The 20,774-nt window shown below is 32.3% G+C and overlaps 1 protein-coding gene across 1 annotated transcript; it reads right to left on the reverse strand.

The window, feature by feature from the left end:
- Positions 1 to 4,761: 4,761 nt before the first annotated feature.
- LOC130891173 (phenoloxidase-activating factor 3-like) lies at positions 4,762 to 20,032 on the reverse strand. Its single transcript, XM_057795770.1, has 7 exons — positions 19,855 to 20,032; positions 15,323 to 15,712; positions 12,160 to 12,250; positions 7,281 to 7,462; positions 6,990 to 7,088; positions 5,463 to 5,664; positions 4,762 to 4,934 (listed from the first exon to the last, which is right to left on the reverse strand). Exons 1-7 carry the CDS (start codon positions 19,934 to 19,936, stop codon positions 4,823 to 4,825), a joined length of 1,158 nt encoding a protein of 385 aa, XP_057651753.1. The 5' UTR covers positions 19,937 to 20,032; the 3' UTR covers positions 4,762 to 4,822.
- Between the last annotated feature and the right edge of the window lie 742 nt (positions 20,033 to 20,774).

Raw genomic sequence — 20,774 nt, forward strand, 5'->3', positions numbered from 1 at the left:
CTATTTATCAATTGCAGAGCGATTGTAAATAATTTATATTGACACAACAGAAATCCTGAATAATTGCAAACTTTTATAAAATAAATTTATAACTTGAGAGGTTATCTCGAAAATGGTTAAAAGTTATGAAAGCTTTTATTATTTCACGATTATTTTTTAGTTAGACACAGTTAGATATTATCCCAAAATTCATATTTTGTTTATTTATTTTTATTTATCCATTTTTGTAATTATGAGAAAAAAGCGGGAATTTGAAAAAATTATTAAAAACTACTGTTATTTGAAAAATATCTAGTGCTACATGATTTCGGATAAGCTGAGAAACAAAAATTTAACAAAGGTAAATCTAAATCAGACTGTGGCATATTTGTTACACTGAATTAAGACCGAAAATAAGAAGCTAAATATTTTTTTGTGTGCTTTAAGTTTAGAGCCAAATGAAATCAAAGCACGAACAGTTGAAATTTTAAATATATGTATACATAATAACATAAAATGACTTACCATGCATTGAGATAGGCATAAGATAGGCCAATTTTTAAACTAACAAATACTAACTGTTTGAACTCACTATTTGCACTTAACTGACGGTAGACGCACCACCAACAATGAAAAAAGAGAAAAGGGAATGTTAAATCCGGGATACTTTCTATTGTGAGATAAACGTCACACTAGGCTTTGGAGGGTTAATTTCACTAACAATATTTTTCCATAAATCTGTATCATAAAATTAATAGGTCTAACGAAAAAACACGTTAAAAAATATACCACCTTATGAGTCCTGAAGATATGTGTACATACCATGTGGAATGCAACTCTTCTAACTTGTAAAATGAGTATACCTTAGTGATTCTTATAAAAAAATATTAGTAACATTTTTGTAGATAATTTGAGAGTATGGGCTATATTTTCTATAAAATTTGGGACTTTATTTTTATTGGTGTATTCAAGGACAATTCTAACATTGAGCTTTGTGAAAATTTTCTTCATTTAAAATGTCTATTCTGACCTAAGTAATAGAAATCAGAAGATTTATTGACAACAATCAAAGTTTACGAAATAACAAAGAGAAACATTATTTTCAATTTTAGATTATAGATTGTTTCCAACTTAAATTGCTTTTGTGTTTACAGCCAAATAATTTGTTCTAGTTATTCTACAATAAAGAATATTAATAATGGATATGTTTATTTTCTTTGTGATACTCGTAAATAAAAATAACTCTTCTTTAAATATACTGTCAATGACTTGTTCAAATACAAAGAATGTTCTGCCATATATAATGCTTTCTCATTTTCTACAGATAATTTTAAATATCTAGTTATCCAGGATTTTTTCGAAAGAACAGAAAAATTCACAGCAATTACTATTTTTTCATCTTTAAATTATTTAGAATGAAATTTTCTCACCGTAACTCATAATTGATCCTAAAGATATAGTAAATACGAATATTTTCAGAGCGATAAACATATTTTTTTTATAATAAGGTGAAGTTATTTGAAACACTCAACACACTAATCATTTAGTTCCACTACTGGTCAGTGGTCAAGAACCGAATCATATTAATAACATTAAATTTTTTTAATGACCGTCATTAAAGAACTCTTCTGATGATATCTAATATTGTTCATTGGGAAATTACCAAAATCTATGATGATTAATATAGAAAAATACAAATTTGACGAAAAATTCCATACAAAAACCCAACGCTCTCTTTCAGGTAGTTTCGCTTTCTTAGAATTGTTTATTACCATTTGCAAGGCTTTAAGTTTTCCATTAATATAACAGCTGTTCGATCCAATAGATTTGTAACTACTTTTATAAAGAATTAAATAATTGTAGCAAAAGAGAAATAAGTAGCGTTAGACATTTATTTAGAAAAATTGTATTAGAAAACATAACGCACTCTTTCATTTGCAGGGATCAAGTTTTTTACCAATACAACAATTGTCTCAACAATGAAATATGAATTTTACATGATAATTATTATTATTAATGTGAAAATTACTAGTTAATAGACGTTTATAAAGTATTAAGTAGTGTTAGATATTGGTATAGAAAATTTCCATTAGAAAACGGAACTCTTTCCAAAATTTTTCTTACAGTTATCTGAAAACGTAAATGTTCCTATTTTAACCAAACTTATCACCACAAAATTGGTCGTCCCTAACATAATATTGCTTAATCAACATATTAAAGTCTAAGGTCCCGTGACCGGGAGTTTTTTTGTATAGAGGGCCTTATACCTACCGTACATTAGATATTGGCTCACTAAAAATATTATTATTATCGAAAAATAAAAATTTCAGACCATTATCGCACAGTCTACTTTGTGGCGGCCAATTTTGAATAGCTAAAAAAATTTTGAAATTATTTGACTAGACATGTCTACGATATATTTTATTTTTAATAGTTTCAAAAACTTTATTGATCACGGCAGGTTTCTACATTACATACATACATCGACAAATGATAAAATCTTAGCTACTACCCGGTCAGAAGTATATGTAGTACATTCGTTGATTTTCATCAATATAATTGACTTTTGATTTACTGCATTTAGAGAAATTAATATTTTTTTTCGTTCTATATACTAAACTTTATTAGTTAAATTATAAATACGTAGATTTTTCAGGGACGAATCATAAATAATACGATACAATGGTGATAAAAAAAATCCTCGTTTTAATTTTTTTTTATTTCAAAATTTTATTTTTTTTTGCAAGTTCAAAATTGGCTGCCACACATTTTTATTTTCCAATAATAATATATTTTTTAATTTCAATACGGCAGACGTGAATAAATGGATTTATAGTTAGTAATAATCGATACCTGTATTACCAGAGCGCTAGTCGCGTCCACAACTTTGACTTAGTGAGTCCCCATCCCATGTACAGTAGATATGAGGGCCTTAATACTAAAAAACTCAGTTCTGGTCAAATACATATATGTAGCCGTTCACGGACTCTTAGACAATTAATAATAATGCTTTACAAAACGTTGAACTGGATATTTTTTCGCGAAAAAACAATTTTGGATCTTCTTTTTTCAATCCATTTTTTAGCAATGAATTTACGATAAGCGCTCCAGACTCTAGTGAGGCGCCTTATAAAGGCAGTCGCCACGAGCCTTGGAGAGGTGAGGCCATAATAGCACTAGTCATGCACACTCGCGATTTACTCTATATTTATTCTCTACTTATCCAATCCCAGGCATCAGTCACTTTATTTTAATCCCCACGTCCTTTGACTTGTGCCCGAAAAATCTACACGCTGCGGAAACGAAAGAGAGGTGAGGGAGGGCGAGAGAACACGAGTGCATCGTCCACACTCTCGAACTCGCTTGTAGCTTCGTGGAGAGTCTGAATTAGACCATATAGTTGCCTAAGGATGTAAATGTCCATATTAATAAGATTTGTTTTTTCCTTAAAAATTTTGAATGTCTGAAATTTTTTTTCGCCCCCTTTCGTTGTTTTTTTTATTCGCGATTCAATCACAGAAACAATTTTGATTCAAAATTTTTGGTACTTGAAAACCTTAATAGTTAATATAATACAATATAAATAAATAAATAAAATGTTAGTAAGAGTAATAACTATATATTATATATATATTATATATTATATTATTATTATTATTATTATTATATTATTATATGATTTATATTATATTTATTAATTTATTATTGAAAAAGATCACTTCATCTACTATAATTCCAACGTAAAAATGAATATTTTTTCCAGAAATACCTACTTTTTGAGCTACATATTAGGCCATTTACATATGACACGGAACATGTATATAAAATGTTAAGAAATATCATTTATTCTACTTTATATTATGTTATTTCTAGTCCTTATTGGTAGTAAATTTTTCCAAAAGTTGTCTAAGAGTGTACGCACAATAATGTCAATTAACATCAATAATTCCGCTTTACGAAGAGTTGTGCAGGATATTCTTTCTTCTTAAAAATATTTCATTACCATCTCTCTTTCCAGGCACTTATGGTGAAGTTAGAATAGAAGTTAGAATGTTTTGTCCTTGAATACAATCGGAAAGAGATCAAATTTTTTCGAAATGTTTGTTGGTGCATATTAACTAAACGTAGGTAGCGTGTTTGGCGACATTCGGGTGTGGTATTCAGTTATTTTTTCGATGACATTTGCGCCGACCATCTGTACAGGTTCATTTTCATAGGTTCACCTAATAGCTCGTAAAGGAAACATTACAGTTGGAAATCAACCAAAATTGCGGACAGCCTGTTAGGTAGCGGACTGTGACAGGTGTACGTCTAGCTGTTGACCAGAAACATATTAAGTAGTTTAACTGATCAACTTAACCTAACCTAACCTAAACCAATATACATATACTAACCTAACGTATTTTTATTTAACAACATATGTGGGATATATATTATTTAAATATTATAACTATGCTGTAAGTATTAGTTGTTTGTCAGTTATACTACATAATATAGTTAGTTAAGTTTTATGCAATGAGTAAGAGCTGATTTGTTGTTTTTAGCCAACAACTAGGCGTGGTTCTTGGTGGTGCATGCGTTGTTAATCTCTCATCATCAAATATCAACCTGGAGGGTTGTACACAATCTTTGCTAAATTTCAGATGCACGTAATCTTCACGATACCTTTCTATAGACGTTTATAGGGTATGATTCTTATTATCGAAGATATGTATTGACATTGTTGATATTATAATGAAGGAATATATATATATAAGATATAAGATATAAGATATAAAACTGTTTTAACAATATTTTTATATTAGTACAATAATCAATTAATAAATATTCTATTGTTGACTAACTACGGTTTCATATTATCCAATATCCAATCCATGTAATGAGCCACTTTTGTAAATATTTCAGGAATATCGCATCCTTCTATACCAATACTCACTATACCAAGTTGAATGTACCTGAAACAAAGATTTTCTTATCAAGTTAACGCTGACGCTTGCAGGACTTAGCTTGGGACGAGATTTATATCATTTGATTGTCGCATTCCGTTTTCAGTGAAAATTTCAAATTTAAAACTCAACCTATGAATACATTTTATTATTATAACTACATGATCTGTCTTTGTACCTTAATTAAAATTGTTAGGTGTTTAATTGTGTCATTATTAGCGATATACCAACTCACACTTATTTTACAACAAAATTCTATATCAATGAGATATTTTTGTGTCTGAGATTGAAAACAGTAGAAAAATCGCAAGCTTCAGTAACTTGTCAATTACGCTGTTCACAAGAATTAATTGAAGATAACCATGCACGGAGAATGAATAACTTTTATTAGGTTCTCAAAGAACTAAAACGAATGAAATGATTAGTTTTCGACGATTAGTATTACCATATATTTTTAATAACAAATTCAAATGAATGGATAATTTGCAAAAATCAATTTTGATCCTGAATTAAGAGTTTCTGTTTTCAATTGCTCACCTCATGCCATCGTTAAACTGTCTTCTCTGCTGTATAGGACCCCCACTGTCTCCATTGCAAGCATTTGTTTTCTTTACACCTCCCCCTGCACATATTTTGGTGTCATCAATTGTTATTTCTGTATTATTTGCATATATTTCCTGACAAGCCGTTTTGTTGACTACTGGTAAAAAAGCTTTTTGCAAAATGTCACTTCGTTTAGCTAAAATTACAACAAACATTGTTAAAATCAGAAAAGTTGATTATAATCAAATTGCAACCACACTTTAGTATGCATCAACAAATATCGGTTGTGATCGATTAAATGTAAGAAAAACTTTCCGATTCAGAGGAACAGTTTTACAATGTTTAATCAACTGACATTTGTTTACTGTTGATAAAAAACTGATCCGATGCTTTCTGAAAAAGATCAGAAAGGAAGGAGATATGGGAGTACATTTGAGCCGTTCGAGCTCAAAGACATGGATGTCAATGGACAATGAAAAAGAGAATACTAAGAAAATCTCTAGAAAAAGTGCCGATACACAACAGAGAATCCTATAAAAGTATGAACGGGACCAGAAAAATGGAGAAAGGCAAGGGAAAGGACCAAGTTTTAGTTGGTCGGCTGGACTCATAGTATCTAGGAGTTCAAGTCTGTTCTCAGTTATTTTCCTTTCTCCGCTCGTCATCCAAATAATTAAAAACACACAAAGTGTGTTTTTTTCTTAGACTCGCAGTTGATCTGAAATTAACACAAGGGACACGATACGTATCATGGTTTATCTATTAAGGACATATGTATTATGTGGCTTTAACTTTAGGTTATACTAAATTCTTGATAAATATATTTCAATCAAACGTGATTGTGATTGCTTCTACTATACACATGACTCAAGAAATCACGATCAAATAACCTGCATTAATTAAACTCGAATAGTCTGAAAATTGGAAATAGAAAACCTTCATTCTCAGTATTTTTCTAGAAGAAAGTATCATTTGTATTACAATTGCATCAATTGAGCTGCTTAATTGTTCATCACAGATATCTGTTGAATGTCCTTATATGGTAAATTGAATGTAGAGCTGAAGCACACACTATATGTCCTACTAATTGGGAACATGATCTTCACTGGCTCAATACTGTATATTTTGTGGTGCTGTGTGGATATACTATACTGTTCACCTTCTACCACAGTTTAGAGATTAGACAGTTTTTTACAATATTTTTCTTTCAAATGAATTATATTATATTTTCATAATTCGAAATACAGGCAACCACATTAACAATTTAAACGTTCGTTAGTATAATGTAATTTCCATTTAAGGTGAAGATTGTTTACTCTCATATGTCGAATACTGTACTTTTGCTACGGAAGCGTTGTTTTCATGTGCTCGAAATGAGGTTTAGAATTAAATTGTAATATTTGAACAAAGGTGGAAAGAAATTCCTGGTAGGACAATTCGCTTCAATATATTTTCGGTGAATATTAGCGATGAAGGATTTGAAGTTGATGAGGAAGCTTACGTTTTACATTATCTACTCACATGTAAACTGTTTTGTAACGCCCCAACCAGTCACTTCTACATAATCGTCTTTGGGTTCCAGGTTTTTTGCGCGTGGTAAGCAAATTGGTTTAATATTTTCTGAAAATAATGAAAACATTTTGGTAGAATGATAACAAGTTAATGTTTCATATTGATGGACAACATTATCTTGGTTTTATTTGGTTTATAAAAATATTCACACGAACGCTCTAAAAGTATATCTACAAAATCAAACGCATCCGTTTCAAGTTTTCGTTCTATTTCTATTGTTTAAATTTGTTAAAAACTTACTTTCGTTAAATCGAATAGGTGTTACTCGTAATATCGCAATATCATTCGAATTATCGATAATTTGATATTTAGAATGGACAATAACTTCTTCAACTATCAAATCTTGCACTGGATCATTGCAAACTCCTGCAAAGCAATCGCTCTTATTATATATATCGTATTCTCCTACCCTAGCGCCCAGACTGCAATAAAAAATTTATTACTAGAACACAGTTTTGTCAAGCCTCTTATTTGTCTTCTTAGATAAAACAACAAGATAAAGAGTTGAGATAACACAGAGGTTGACATAAGTGTGGTAGTAGTAAGTTATTAAAATAAATTACGAGTGTTCAAATTGATGCCCATCTTGATCAATGCATTTACGGCAATGTTTCTTAACGGAGAGGCAGGTTCGGCGAAGCATGTCAAGCGAAGAGTTTCAAATTCTTCTTCAATTAAAGTTCGGAGATTGGAAAGGGTGCGTGGTCCTCTTGCAAAAACTATTCATGCCTATCCATTCACGAGCAACACATAACGCGTAATGCGGCGAAGCTTCATCTTGCATGGAGTGACGAAATTTCACGTGTTGATCGTTATCAATTTGCCCACGTAAATCTTCGAGCATTTCCAGATAACTTTGACCAATCACGTGACCCTTAAAAAAGTACGGATCCATAAGACCTCCCGCATAGATATCTGCTCAAACACACACACACTCTAGGCAGTTTGAATTCTTCTTCATTGAAGACGTGAGGATTCTGGTAGTTTCAATACCCGAAGTCATGCCGATAGACAATACTATTCAGCTTCATAGACTACAAAATTAAATACTGGGACTATGGATCTTCTTGACTACACCCGAGGTACCACTCGCAAAATTCCAATCTGCGATCGAAATCATCCTCGTTAAGTGCGTGGAGAAGACGCGGACGATATACTGGATTGTGCAAGCGTTTCAGCATTTGTCGTAAAGAGCTCAACTAACCCCAGTGCTACTGTTTACATAGTTTCGTTAGTTGTTACACATACCGGTCGTTCAAAACGCGGCGCGTCAGTAACAGAGCCCGTCTTTAAGAATTTCTGGTACGTCTCCTACACTGTTGAACGATTTGGTGGCTTGGAATTTTTTGTTGAAATTGGGTAAAAAAAGTTTCGCGTTCGTACGCAGATATAACGTAACAAAAAAATCTTTCTTGAAGCGTGAACTTATATCGTCATTCTGTATACTCGTCTACTCAGCGAGCACGTGTTATCATGACAAAGACACAACAATCTGAAGCTCGAACATGCTTCGTTTTAATATTTTTCGACATTATTGCCAGACTTAAGGGCGTTACCGGACTTATGCCGGTTTTTCGAGAGCGTTGCATGACTTATGCCGACCTCTGTATAATGTTAACATCAATAAGCATGGTGAGAGTGATCAGCCTATCTATTTTCGGTACATTTACTAATTTGGCAGGTTTTATGTTTATCTAGTGATAATAACGCGAATTCTCTGGAAAAATGATTATTTAATACATATTTCACGTAAATCATATGTTGTATATCATAATCATACTTCGTAATGCAAAATAACTTTTCAAAAGAGTCGTCCCCTGTAGATAACGCTTTTAGAACAGTGACATTTCAAGTTTTCTTAGAACTATAATTGATTTTTTAGTTCGATCAATTAGAGACAGGATGTTTCACGGATTTGACAATGAACGAGTTAGTTTACTTTAAAATACATGATGTCTTTTTAAATCCACAGTTGCCAACATTTTTAGACCATGCAAAAAAACCTTTTAGATGTTTCGTAAAAAGCAAAATTATCTTTCACAGCACTCTTTCATTCTCCTGAATTCGGTTATTTCTTCTGCGACAATAGCTGACAAATGGACAGGTGCATTGTCGTGATGAACAAAACTCTTTTTCAACAAATGCGGTCGTTTTACCTGAAGTTATGCATCAGAACATGTTGTTTTCTCTAGTTTAATTAAATCTTTCAGATGTTATCCCATTGTTTAAAGTGTTTTGGTGTAATGCATGTTTACTATATAACTTTAATCGATGGACAAAAATAAAGCAATTGTTGAAAGCATTGACATATCATTGAAAACAAAAACCTCAAGAGCAAAAGCTTTAAAAAGTGGTTGATTGAAACTCTATTAAAATAAAATCCTTGAGCATTCGCTAGCGTTCATATTTTCAGCAATTGCTTTGTCGATAGGTCAAGACGCGTTGGTTTATTATGCTTACGATGTCTTGGATTCAAACGTCTCTCGTTTGTTGTACTTGTGAGGTTTCATCATTAACTAATTTAGGATTGAAAATATAAAATGAGTAGCACTTCAATAGATTGAAACTGAAATAAAATAAAAGTAAAGACATTTCAGAATAAAGCAAACAAATATAAAGGAAAGGTTTGGCATTTCACTCACAAGTAAATAAATAGTGAAGGTAGCAGCATAAAAGAAGAATTGAAAAAGTAATTTGATTTGAATAGACCTGGCTCTAAATAAAAAACGAAACCATGGAGAAAATTACTTTCTATTGTCAAATATGATGCTTCTAGTAGCAGTTCAGATTCTTAGTAACCGGACTAATATAATAAGATATAATATAATATAACAAGAAGGATCTATTATTATTGTATTAGTATTTTTTATTTGTATTTATACGAGGATATATTGAAAAATTAAGATGGATGAAAGACAACAGTCACGTGTGAATTTATCTTAAGAGAAAATGCTCAATGGCAAATTCTGAAAAATTATCCTATGATGTTTGAAAACACACATTATCTACGTCTATATCTGGACACAATCAACATTTAGTAGGAACAAAGAACGTTTCAGATTTTAGATTTAAAATTTCTACCAAAACATTCGTCAATGTTACGACATAGATATTGATGTCGCGTTTGAGTGAATAAAACATAAACATCAGATGTTCCATTGAGCCGTGGTCGTCGTAGGGTAATGGGATGATACGGCCCGCGTTCAAACTCTGATCCGGACTACAACTAAAAACGCAATGTACGAGGATATATTGGAAAATTCTTAGCCTACTATAGAACCAAACAAAACTTCATTGTCAAAATATTTTATTAATCAATATATTCTCCTCTTAATTATAGCGAACCTGCAACGTCTCTAGACCTTTCAAAAAAAAATGTTTCTTCTTGCTCTGCAAATCAGACCTCCACAGCTTTCATTACCTCCTCGTTGGAAAAAAATTTAAGACTTTTCAAACTTTTTTTCAGTTAAGGAAAGAGATGATAGTCGGACGGAGCCAAATCTAGTGAATAAGGGGATGTGTTTTAGTAATTCAAACCCTAGATCACGAATTTTTTGCATGGCAACATGAGATTTGAGTGCAGGGGCGTTGTCCTGCAAAACAAAACACCTTTGGATAGCTTTTCGACTCTTTTCTCTCCAATTTTTCTTTCGTAGAGTGGTCAGTAATATCGAATAGTAATATCCAGTTATTGTTCTACCTTATCCAGAAAATCAATCATTATAACTTCAAGACAATCCCAAAGAACTGAAGCAAAAATTTTTCTAACAGATTTTTGGACACGAAACTTCTTAGGACTTGGAGAACCAGAGTGTTGCCATTCCATCTATTGTTGCTTTGTTTGTGGATTGTAGAAATGTACCCAAGTCTCATCCATAGTAACAATTCGGTTTAAGAAATCTACATCGTTTTCAAATCGAGCACAGATCGAACGCGATGCTTCTACCCTTGCACGCCTTTTGTCAACATTCAAACATTTGGGGATCCATTTTGCAGCAATTTTTCTCATGTCCAGATTGACGTGAACTATATGATGAACGCGTTCGTATGAAATATTCAGTGCTTCAGATATACATTTTAGCCCTGATAAACTCTCCTTTTAGGTCTGATAAAATCATGTCATGAACTGCATCGATATTTTCGAGGAGTGACACAGAAACTGGCCTTCCCTATGGGTCATCATCTTCGATGGAAAATTTACCTCTTTTGAAGCTTGTAGTGCAATTTTCCACAGTCGCATACAGAGGACATTGATCACCAAGGGTATTAAGCATACCTTCGTAAATCTGCTTACCTCTAAACTCTTTTAAATAAAGGTATTTGATGATGGTTCGATACTCCAATTTTTCGATTTTCACAATTTCGGTGGACATTGCGTAATTCTGGGTTACTTTTTTGACGTCAAACTTTATTGTTCGTTGCTATGGTAACGCAATATTTTGTTTATGCATGGAAATGGTCTAGGCTAACTAGATATCAATACATCCTAGTACGCTGTTACAAAATAAATACCATTTTGAAATCAAAAACTGTTTACTGATTTGTTCTGCTGAAATTCTGTTCTGCTCCCATTTTTTTGTAATTCACTTAATGTTAAATACAAATGGATTTTCTTTTTCATCAGTTAAACTTTATGTAATTTTCCCATTCCTAGTTGCATATTATATTATTTGATAAAATTCAATGAACTCCCGGTCGTCGCTTAGTGAGACTATACAAGCAGTCTCTTCCTCGAGATTACTAGAACTATGCATGATAATATTTTTAAGCCCCCTGTTTCTTATATTATATATATTCTATGACAAAGTATACTATTTTCCTGATTTTGCATTGGAAAATAAATTTTTCCCCAAAGCTCGAGTCACCCGTTTTCAGTCAATATAAAATAATATGGTTGAGGATTTCTGGGAATTTTTGATAAATAAATTTAAAAAGGATTTTTCTTGAATGCGTTTGAACGAATTATTCTGAATAATTTTCAACATTATGAATAAATTAAAAAAAACTATCTAATTTGTTCCATATTATTATGCTCTACATAATTCGGTATTTTTTTTTCTTTTTTGGAAACAAAATGTTGCAAATTGTTTTGAAATAGTTGGAAATGGACAAAACTTACAGTCTAGATCTCTCTTCTAAACAATGAGCTGCAGTTAAAATATATCGTGAATTGATTATTGTTCCTGCACATTTGAAATGCGCTTTATTATCTAGAAATGAAACAAAAAACGTTCATTAGAAATGTGCATATAATGAAATATTCAAATTTCCCTTAAAATTATACAGTCATTCACAACAATTAAACGGAAATGAAATTATTTAGACTGCCTATATGTACACATGTTACATTCCACCACAATTATTTTGGTTTTTACTAAAGACATACACATACGAATCAAGTTTTAGGTTATCATCAAAGCTATGTGAAAGTGATCGATGTACCAAAAGATTTATATTACTAATAGTGATGAGCCAGAAAGATTTTTATCTTGTTAAAAAGTAAGACTAATTGTAGGACCAACACTTTAGGCTACCCAGCGCCTATTTTCTTGCTGGTTACGGACATATAGAACCCTGGTTTCAGCTCAGTAAAAAAGCATATTTTGTGCCGGCAAGGTGTCTACTTAATCTTCCGATAAAGAATTTATGTTGAAGGATAATGTCTTTGTAAAACTGTAAACAAGAGAAGGAATACTCCCACTAAATCAAGAAAGGAAACGTTTGGCTTACTTAGATTATTTTTTCCTTTTGATGAAAAGACGGCTCTACATTTGAAGTTATTTTTTGGATATAACATAAAAAAAAGGAAATACTGGAAACTTTCTATCCTAAGGATGTAAAAACTCTCAGATGCGGGATTTTCAAGCAATTGGTTCCAAAGCAAAACACGATCAAACCAGCAATTTTGCCTCCTACCGCTGAAACTGTGAAGCAAACGAAAACGTTCAGAGGATGTAGTTATGCCAGTCCAAACTACAAATTACTAATGTGAAATGGTCTGTGCCAATGAAGGTTCATGTAAAAGAGCGGGATTCAAATGTCCATCTGTTTGTGGTTTATGTCAGCCTAGACCGAGTTAAAACTATGTGAAAATGTAATACAAGAAGAAAAAATTGAGTAGATCAAGAAGAAGAAATAGAAATAGAGGGAAAATTAGAGAGATTTGACGTGTATTTTTATTTATGTGTACATTTTCTATAATTTTTGAAATTATAAACAAAATTTTCAACTAATTATATAGAAGCCTTTGCAAAAAATTGGCGAAATTTTGCAATAATATCTCAATGACTCATGAAGGAATGTCTCGACCTCCTGAAATATTCCTTTTAGGTAAGACTTTGAGGACTTGAAGCTGTTGTTACCAGAAAATTTATTTTGCAAGTTTTGGATAGTTTTTTTAGTCGAGCATACATAATATTACGCTTAATATGTGCTCAAGGAAAGTGAGGACTTCAGGCAAAAAATTAGGTGTCTTTACAATCCAAAATATAAAGCATAGAGTAATTTGACACCTCTATGTCTCAAAATTTTTTAAGCCTTGTTTGGGCAAAAAGTATTGATGTTGCGCCAAAAATGATTGATACAACTTTTGTAGGTACTTAACTGATCCTATTTTTTTACTAAACGGAAATTCTTTAAATAATGTATTTCCGATATAATGAATTCCAGAACAATTTTTAGAGGCTTCCCCGCCCTCTCTCTGCCAGAACATTTTCGAATTTCAAAGTTCCAGACAGTATCTACCAGAATGTCTTCAGTTTTCTTTCATAAGGCAACAAAAATAATGAAATATTTCTTTTCAAAGAAATATAAACTTGTGAATACAAAATGCTCACAATACATTCAATTCATATAATCATTATAAATAGGAATTGTACTTTCCTTTTCTCATAAAAAATATAAATGCAGGGTGTTCTGGGACTTGATGCAAAAATTCGGGTGTGAGTTAGATAACGTGAAAATAAGGCTGTGACATGAGAAAATTTTCCCATACGACCCCTCGTTTCTGAGTTGTAGTTTCGAAATCAGAACTTATATTTAAGTATATTTTTCAAATTATACCTTCGAATATTTTGAATTTTCAATGGATGTTGACATATTTCTATGTAGATTGTTTGACGGAATAAATAATTTTGCACCACTACCTGAAGGCCAGGGGCGGCTCATGCCAAATGGTTAACAATCAGTAACTTTTACTGACTATATCATTGTACATGCAAACCCTTCTTATTTTTTTATAAAATGATATTTTAGGAAGTGTTCTACCAAAAAAAATGCGACGAAGGTCAACAACGAACTATACGAACAGCAGCTTGCTTTAGAGCAAAATGTATTAGATGCAGTTGATGCTGATCCCACAACTAACGTACGCAAAATGTCCTTACAATTCAACGTATCAACGCCAACTATTCACAGTCTCACAGCCAAAAACTGCATGTCATGGAAGTAGAGGATTATCCAGCAAGACTGGCTTACGCTTGTTGGTTTCTAGATAGACGAGTTGATAATACATTTGTTGGAAAAGTACTGTTTACTGATAAAGCTGATTTCACACGAGAGGTTTTTATTAATTCCCATAATTTACATTTATGGGCAGGGTACAATTCAAACAAAGAGTCAACATCGATTTGCTGTTAATGTGTCGGCAGGAATAGTGGATCCATATTTTTTTGATAATAACCTGAATGGACAGGTCTACTTAGAATTTTTACAAAATGGTACCCCACATATGTTATGTAGTTGTAGGCTAATCACCTAAATTTTTCTACATTTCAAATGTTTCCTTATGTAAGTAAAACGTTGTTCGACAGTATGCAGTTCAGTTAGAAATGTTTGATTTTTTCGTAAGTATTTCTAATAAATACTTACAATTTATTATAATTTTCTTTAGAATGTTTTTTTTATGGCGAACGGTTTCCTTGGCATGTACAACGATATAAAAATCTACATATCTTCTAAACCATAAGTTTTATGGAGTTAAACAAAGAATACTTTTTTGTTAAAAAATCGATGGAAAAATTCATTGTTGCTACCTTTAGATTATGCAGGTTTTCCCTGTCAAAGCTACGGATTGTTAACCATTGGGTATGAGCCGCCCCTGGCCTTCAGATAGTAAAGTAGAATTATTTATTCCGTCAAACACACTACATGGACAGGACGAGGGGTCGTATGTGAAAATTTTTTCTATGTCATGGCATCATTTACCTTTTTTTCCCCGGAACACCCCGGAATTAGTCTATCACATATGAAACATTCAATTGTCTAGTTCTATTAAAACTTACCGGCTTCCCTATAACTTAAAAGTGCCATCCACGGAAATTCTGTCAGACCTGCTTTATCCCCATGAAGTACTCTCACGGAGCCTAAATCGATGTATCCACAATTACTTGGTAGTAAATGGTAATTTGGATGCTGAATTATATCCGCCGATTCGCTAACCTCACTTGTATCTATTGTATCTTCTTTGATATTAATCGGACTAGATGGACAACAAACTTTGTAGTCATTCGCTATACTACATAAATAAGATTCAAGTTGCTCACGAGCTTCTTTCGATAAAGGTCTTTTAACTGTTAAAAGTGCTTTTACCATAGTTGGACACATACGAACTGGAATACAGGTTCCAGTTTGTCCATTTGTAGCTATGCATCCTTCATCATCTTGACGCCATTCTGGAACAATAATAATCAGTTTGATAGAAAGAGAAGTAGGTACTTATAATAATGAGGAGAATTAGAAGGGTTACTGCATAATCGAGGTCAATGTTTAACACAACTTGTACAACTCCGCATACTGTAGAGTTTTTTAGATTTTTATCAGTATCTTCCCTCCGATTTCTTGGGAGATTCCTGTAATAATGGTTAACCTCTCGACCTCCCAGAATGCAATAAGTTTTTCCAGAGATTAAATGCGTGTATGCCGTGACAGAGATAGACACCACCGATGAGTTGAGGCCAGTGTAAAATGCGGGTGCCTCACTAGATTTGGTATTCATGCATGCTAGTTTACAGGCATGCTTTTTGCGAGTTCTTTGAATGCAGCATAGCGTCAAAACAAAATACTGGTATGAGTAATCATGTTATGCAGTGTTGTATAGACAACCAAACAACGGTTTTAATTGACGAATTGAAGGACATATTGGAGATATAAGTGAACAGAAGCCAAACGAAAGGAGAAATAAAATGTAGATTAGAAATTTGATCGCACGACGTTCATCTTTAGGAGCCTCTAGCACCTTTCTACAGGTACTGAGATCTGAAGATATTTTAGCTTATACCAAACCCTAATAACATCAATCCGCCGCCAAAAAAGCCATGTATGCTAATTTTGAACCAAATCGGACCCATAGCAATTGCTCGAGAGACGAAAATAAGAATTGTAGCTTAAACATATATATATATATATATATATATATATATATATATATATATATATATATATATATATATATATATATATATGTTTAAGAAACCATCATAATCGTGTTCAGGAGGTCTCAAAACATGGGAAAAATGATGTGCCCCCCATTTTTCTTCTAGTCATGCCTACCGTAATAGTCTAATTTTTCCTTGAAAAATTCGACTACTATTGTCCTTTGAATGATCTGTGGTTAAATGAGCATACGTGGTTATCGAAAAAAGTTCACAGCAAATATAACATGTCAACATTTATTTTCGATTAAATATTAAGGTTTTGGATCAGTGAAACAGCATGAAAAATGTTGGAAGCATCAAATCTCTATGAAGAACGCTAAAACAAATCGAGGCAATACGTCTTTTTTTGGTCTAAAAACAGTAAAAAAAATAAAAACCGCTACTAAAGTGATTTTAACTTTTCATGGTATGTATTAAACATCACCACAGCTCTAATTGTCAAGACTGGGATACGAATCAAACGAGAAAAGCGAGCAGTATTACCGAAATGTTTTAGGGCAGGCTAGTCAAGAATACCTACTTAGTAATTTGAAAATATTTGCATATTTTTCTGAAGCGAGGGATTCATGAATTAGAAACAATTTGAAAATGTATCTATGATTAATTATATATTTTTCATTCGAGATTAGCATTTAAACCGCTTAATTGGATTTTCATAAAGATTACAAAGAAAACAGCGAAGTAATAAAAGACCTAATAATACAAAATTTATGAGAAATGGTCAAATCACAGCATACTATACTTTAAACTCGAAAAGATATAAAGCAAATTCCAAATGCTATATTCTTCACAACGGCAGTAAAAATTCTAAGAAAGTTTCATCAGTTGTAGTGGAATTAATTGTTTTGAAAGTTTCCAAAGAATTTTCGGCCTTGCATTGCTATGGCCAGCTCACAGGATATTTCAATAAGAAAAGTGAAAAAAATTGTTCTGAACTCATATGGAATAATTTTTGTACATAACAAACTTTTGTGTATAACAAATACAGTCTTATGTATTCTTCAGTTTATTGAATAAAAATATAATTCAAGTCTTTTAGAATAGAGTAACAAGCACTGAAATTTATGACATAATGATGGATCCGATAACGCAGCCTCACTAATTTTATGGTAAATCGGTCATGGATTTATAAAAGCAATTTGATGACAAGAAAAAACAAAGTTAAAATCTGAGGTCACTAACTTGACATATTTACAAAAATGGTGTAACTTGATAAGATTTGGAATACCAAGCAATGAGAATTTTCTCTTAAAAAGAATCAATCACATGAACCGGCATGACTAAACTCCAGAAATTATCAAATAATGCTTCAGGTGGTTGCGCAAATTGTACGGTGAGGTTTGCTTGAGATGCAACCACACCTCGTGGAAAAAAATCGAGTGGATTTACGCTGAGTTAACTTATTTACGAAATCAAAAGACAGAAATCCCTATTCTGAATTGAAAAAAAAATGGTTCCGTTTGTTCTTTTAATTCCTGCATGATGGAACAAGTATGGTGTGAGGAAAAAAACGGAATGAGCATTTCTTCAGTGAAAGCAGTTACAACTACTAACAGACTTCAATTTTTCATGTAAGCCTTGATTATGTGGTGTGAAAAACCGTCAAATATTATAAGCCTCACAGAATTTAAATGAATATAAATTTAAAAAATGGGTTGGCCCTTTCGAGAGCTGGCAACCTTATATGTAACTCATAAAAATGTGACATTTAGGTGAGTGTTTTGTAATAAATGCAGATAGATCTTAATTTATCACTTCATAGGGTTGTATGGGTAAATATTATTCTAGAAATTCAAGTCACTTAAAGAGTTTGTTATCTTTACAGTTTTTTGTAGATTAGATGAATGAACTTCGATCGTATAGGAAAACATATATTGCTTCCATATAAGCACACCTTACGTCAAGTAATTTATTTTTCAAAGGTGGTGATGGAAGTTCTGAGATATTACGGAGGTTGGAGCCTCTGCAAGATAGTTAAACTTGTTTCGATGCTCAGTTTCAATCAGCTATAGTGGAGGTATATTGTTCGATTTTAAAATGTCCAGCTGTATAAAGAGGACTTTTTTTCTTAAAATCTTAGTTGCTTGTTAGAGTGCTTGTATTGGTTATTACCTATTTTTCGATAGGGAATGTTCTGTAAGCTCCAGAAATTACACAACACCTCATTTGCTATAACATTCAAACATTCCAATATATTATTGAAAGACCCATAAATTGAAAAAAAAATTGTCAGTCTGCATGTAAATTAAGAGTAAAGTCTCTCGACCAAATTATCAGTCTCAGTCTGCGAAAATTATTAATATATTGAGTTCATTTAGACTTCTGACGACGAAATCTTAAATGTTTCATTCCAATTTAATGGGTAGTACGCAGCAGTCAGACTGACTGATAGGACTGGATATTATAGTTAACAGTGAAAATCGTAAAATTTTATGTTGATCAAACCTGCAATGTCATTTTTTGGTACATTTGTTTGTTAAATGTAGAATTTGAGAGTTGGTCATTAATATACGACAGATTTTCAATATGAATTTCAGTAGAGTTTCTTTAATTGTTGTTACCTTTTTAACTCTATCCCTAGAAAAAGTCGCCGTCATTTTTTTCGCCGACGAAATCTTGTCTTTTCCGGACCAGGTTCGCCCTCTGCAAACCACCAACTATACCTGTTTTATTCAAATCGCTTCAATAAGGTCTGGTTAGGTTAGTATGTAGTAATATGTAGTAAGTGCACTTTTGTACCAAAGTAAACAAACTCGTACATAATTCTTCAATCAATATATGGCAAATGCGTTCTTTTGATGTGCCGATAGAGTTGCGTTTATCTCCCTAATCCAACAGTTTTGTTCTTAGTCGTAGTCAATCAAGCGCACGTTTAAATTCATCTGCCGAAAATTTTTCGGTCGTAAATGATGGTATCGAGTTTCCATACTCAGATTTTTCCATTTTCAGAAAAATCTTCACAACACTTCACTTTATAATTGTCAAATAGAAACTACGCGTTAAACATGTCTCAAATTCGGAGATATCTCTAATGTTAAGCAAATTATCAAGTATTGATTCCATTTTTCAACTTATATTAGGTCGGTATACATTTTGAATCAGTGGATTTTCATTAAAAATGCGGTCCATCACCCTATAAGATAACAATACCATCAAAAGATTTCATTTTAAAAGAGTATCAGCAGTTAACGTGTTAACAACCAACATCGTGCCATTCAAACTAAGTCTACGTAGTTACTATTTTCAACACTAATTGAATTCCAATATTCGAGGTTTTCTGTAGCGGAATATAAATGAAACAATGACGAGAATAAGAGTAGCTCAATAAAGTTTTCAACTTGACATCAATTAAAAGAGAATAATAACACTGAAGTACTTACGTTGTCCATTGGAACTAGTTACCGTAACTATCAAAATAAATAATGGAGGAAGACTACATCTTAGCACCATGTTAACTTTCATAAATTAACTAATTCATGCCTCCGTAATCGCGCATCTTATGTTTTTATTTAGATTCAATTCAACATACTACATTTTCTTTTCTCGAAATGCTTATATTATTTTTACTGCTACAAGCTGACATTCTCTAACCTTTTACTGAATCAATTCCACCACAATAAAATTAGTTTCGAACAATGGAATTAGTTTCTATAATGATGAAATCCATTCTGAGAATCGGAAATTCGATATAGCTTCCTAGTTAGAATTTGTGATATAAATTTATCAGTTTATGGTAACTACATATATACAGGGTCCTTCACAACGAGCTAAATCGATATGTATATGGGAATGTACTGCGACTAGTGTTCTGTAAATTTTCTTGCATGGGTTTTCCGAAATGCTCTTTTTAGCTAAAATAATTTCAGTTTTCTTAAACTTCCGGATATCCCGGAAGTGGACCCAAACTATAAATGCTATGATTTTTGATATTTTTTTGCAATCTATGCGAAATTTCAATATAACTCTATATGAGGCATCGTATGCCTAAAGTCCACCATTTTTTAATTATTTCACATTCTCGAAATTTTTGGCAAATCCACTAAAAAAATTTGATTTTTAAGTTTAACTGAGTCTGGCCTAATATTTTTGAGATTTGAACAAATAACAATCACAGCTTTCAAAATCTGTGAAAACCTTGACAAAAATTTATATAGGGTGTTTCGCTATCGTCCATATAAAGTTATTTTGCATAGATTCCAATAATTTGTCAAAAACCATAGCATTTCGCTTAAAATAACGAAGTTTGGGTCCACTTCCGGTATAACCGGAAGATTCAGAAAACTGGAAACGAGAATTTTGG

This window comes from Diorhabda carinulata, chromosome 3 (assembly GCF_026250575.1).
Source record: "Diorhabda carinulata isolate Delta chromosome 3, icDioCari1.1, whole genome shotgun sequence".
Classification (NCBI taxonomy): domain Eukaryota; kingdom Metazoa; phylum Arthropoda; class Insecta; order Coleoptera; family Chrysomelidae; genus Diorhabda; species Diorhabda carinulata.

Bases quoted from the DNA above. Each gene is read 5' to 3' on its own strand.
- LOC130891173 (XM_057795770.1), bottom strand. From the start codon at position 19,936: ATGAAAGTTAACATGGTGCTAAGATGTAGTCTTCCTCCATTATTTATT. The intron at 15,713-19,854 runs GTAAGTACTTCA...TTATTGTTCCAG, and splicing joins AACTAGTTCCAATGGACAAC to AATGGCGTCAAGATGATGAA. The intron at 4,935-5,462 runs GTGAGCAATTGA...TCTTTGTTTCAG, and splicing joins CAGTTTAACGATGGCATGAG to GTACATTCAACTTGGTATAG.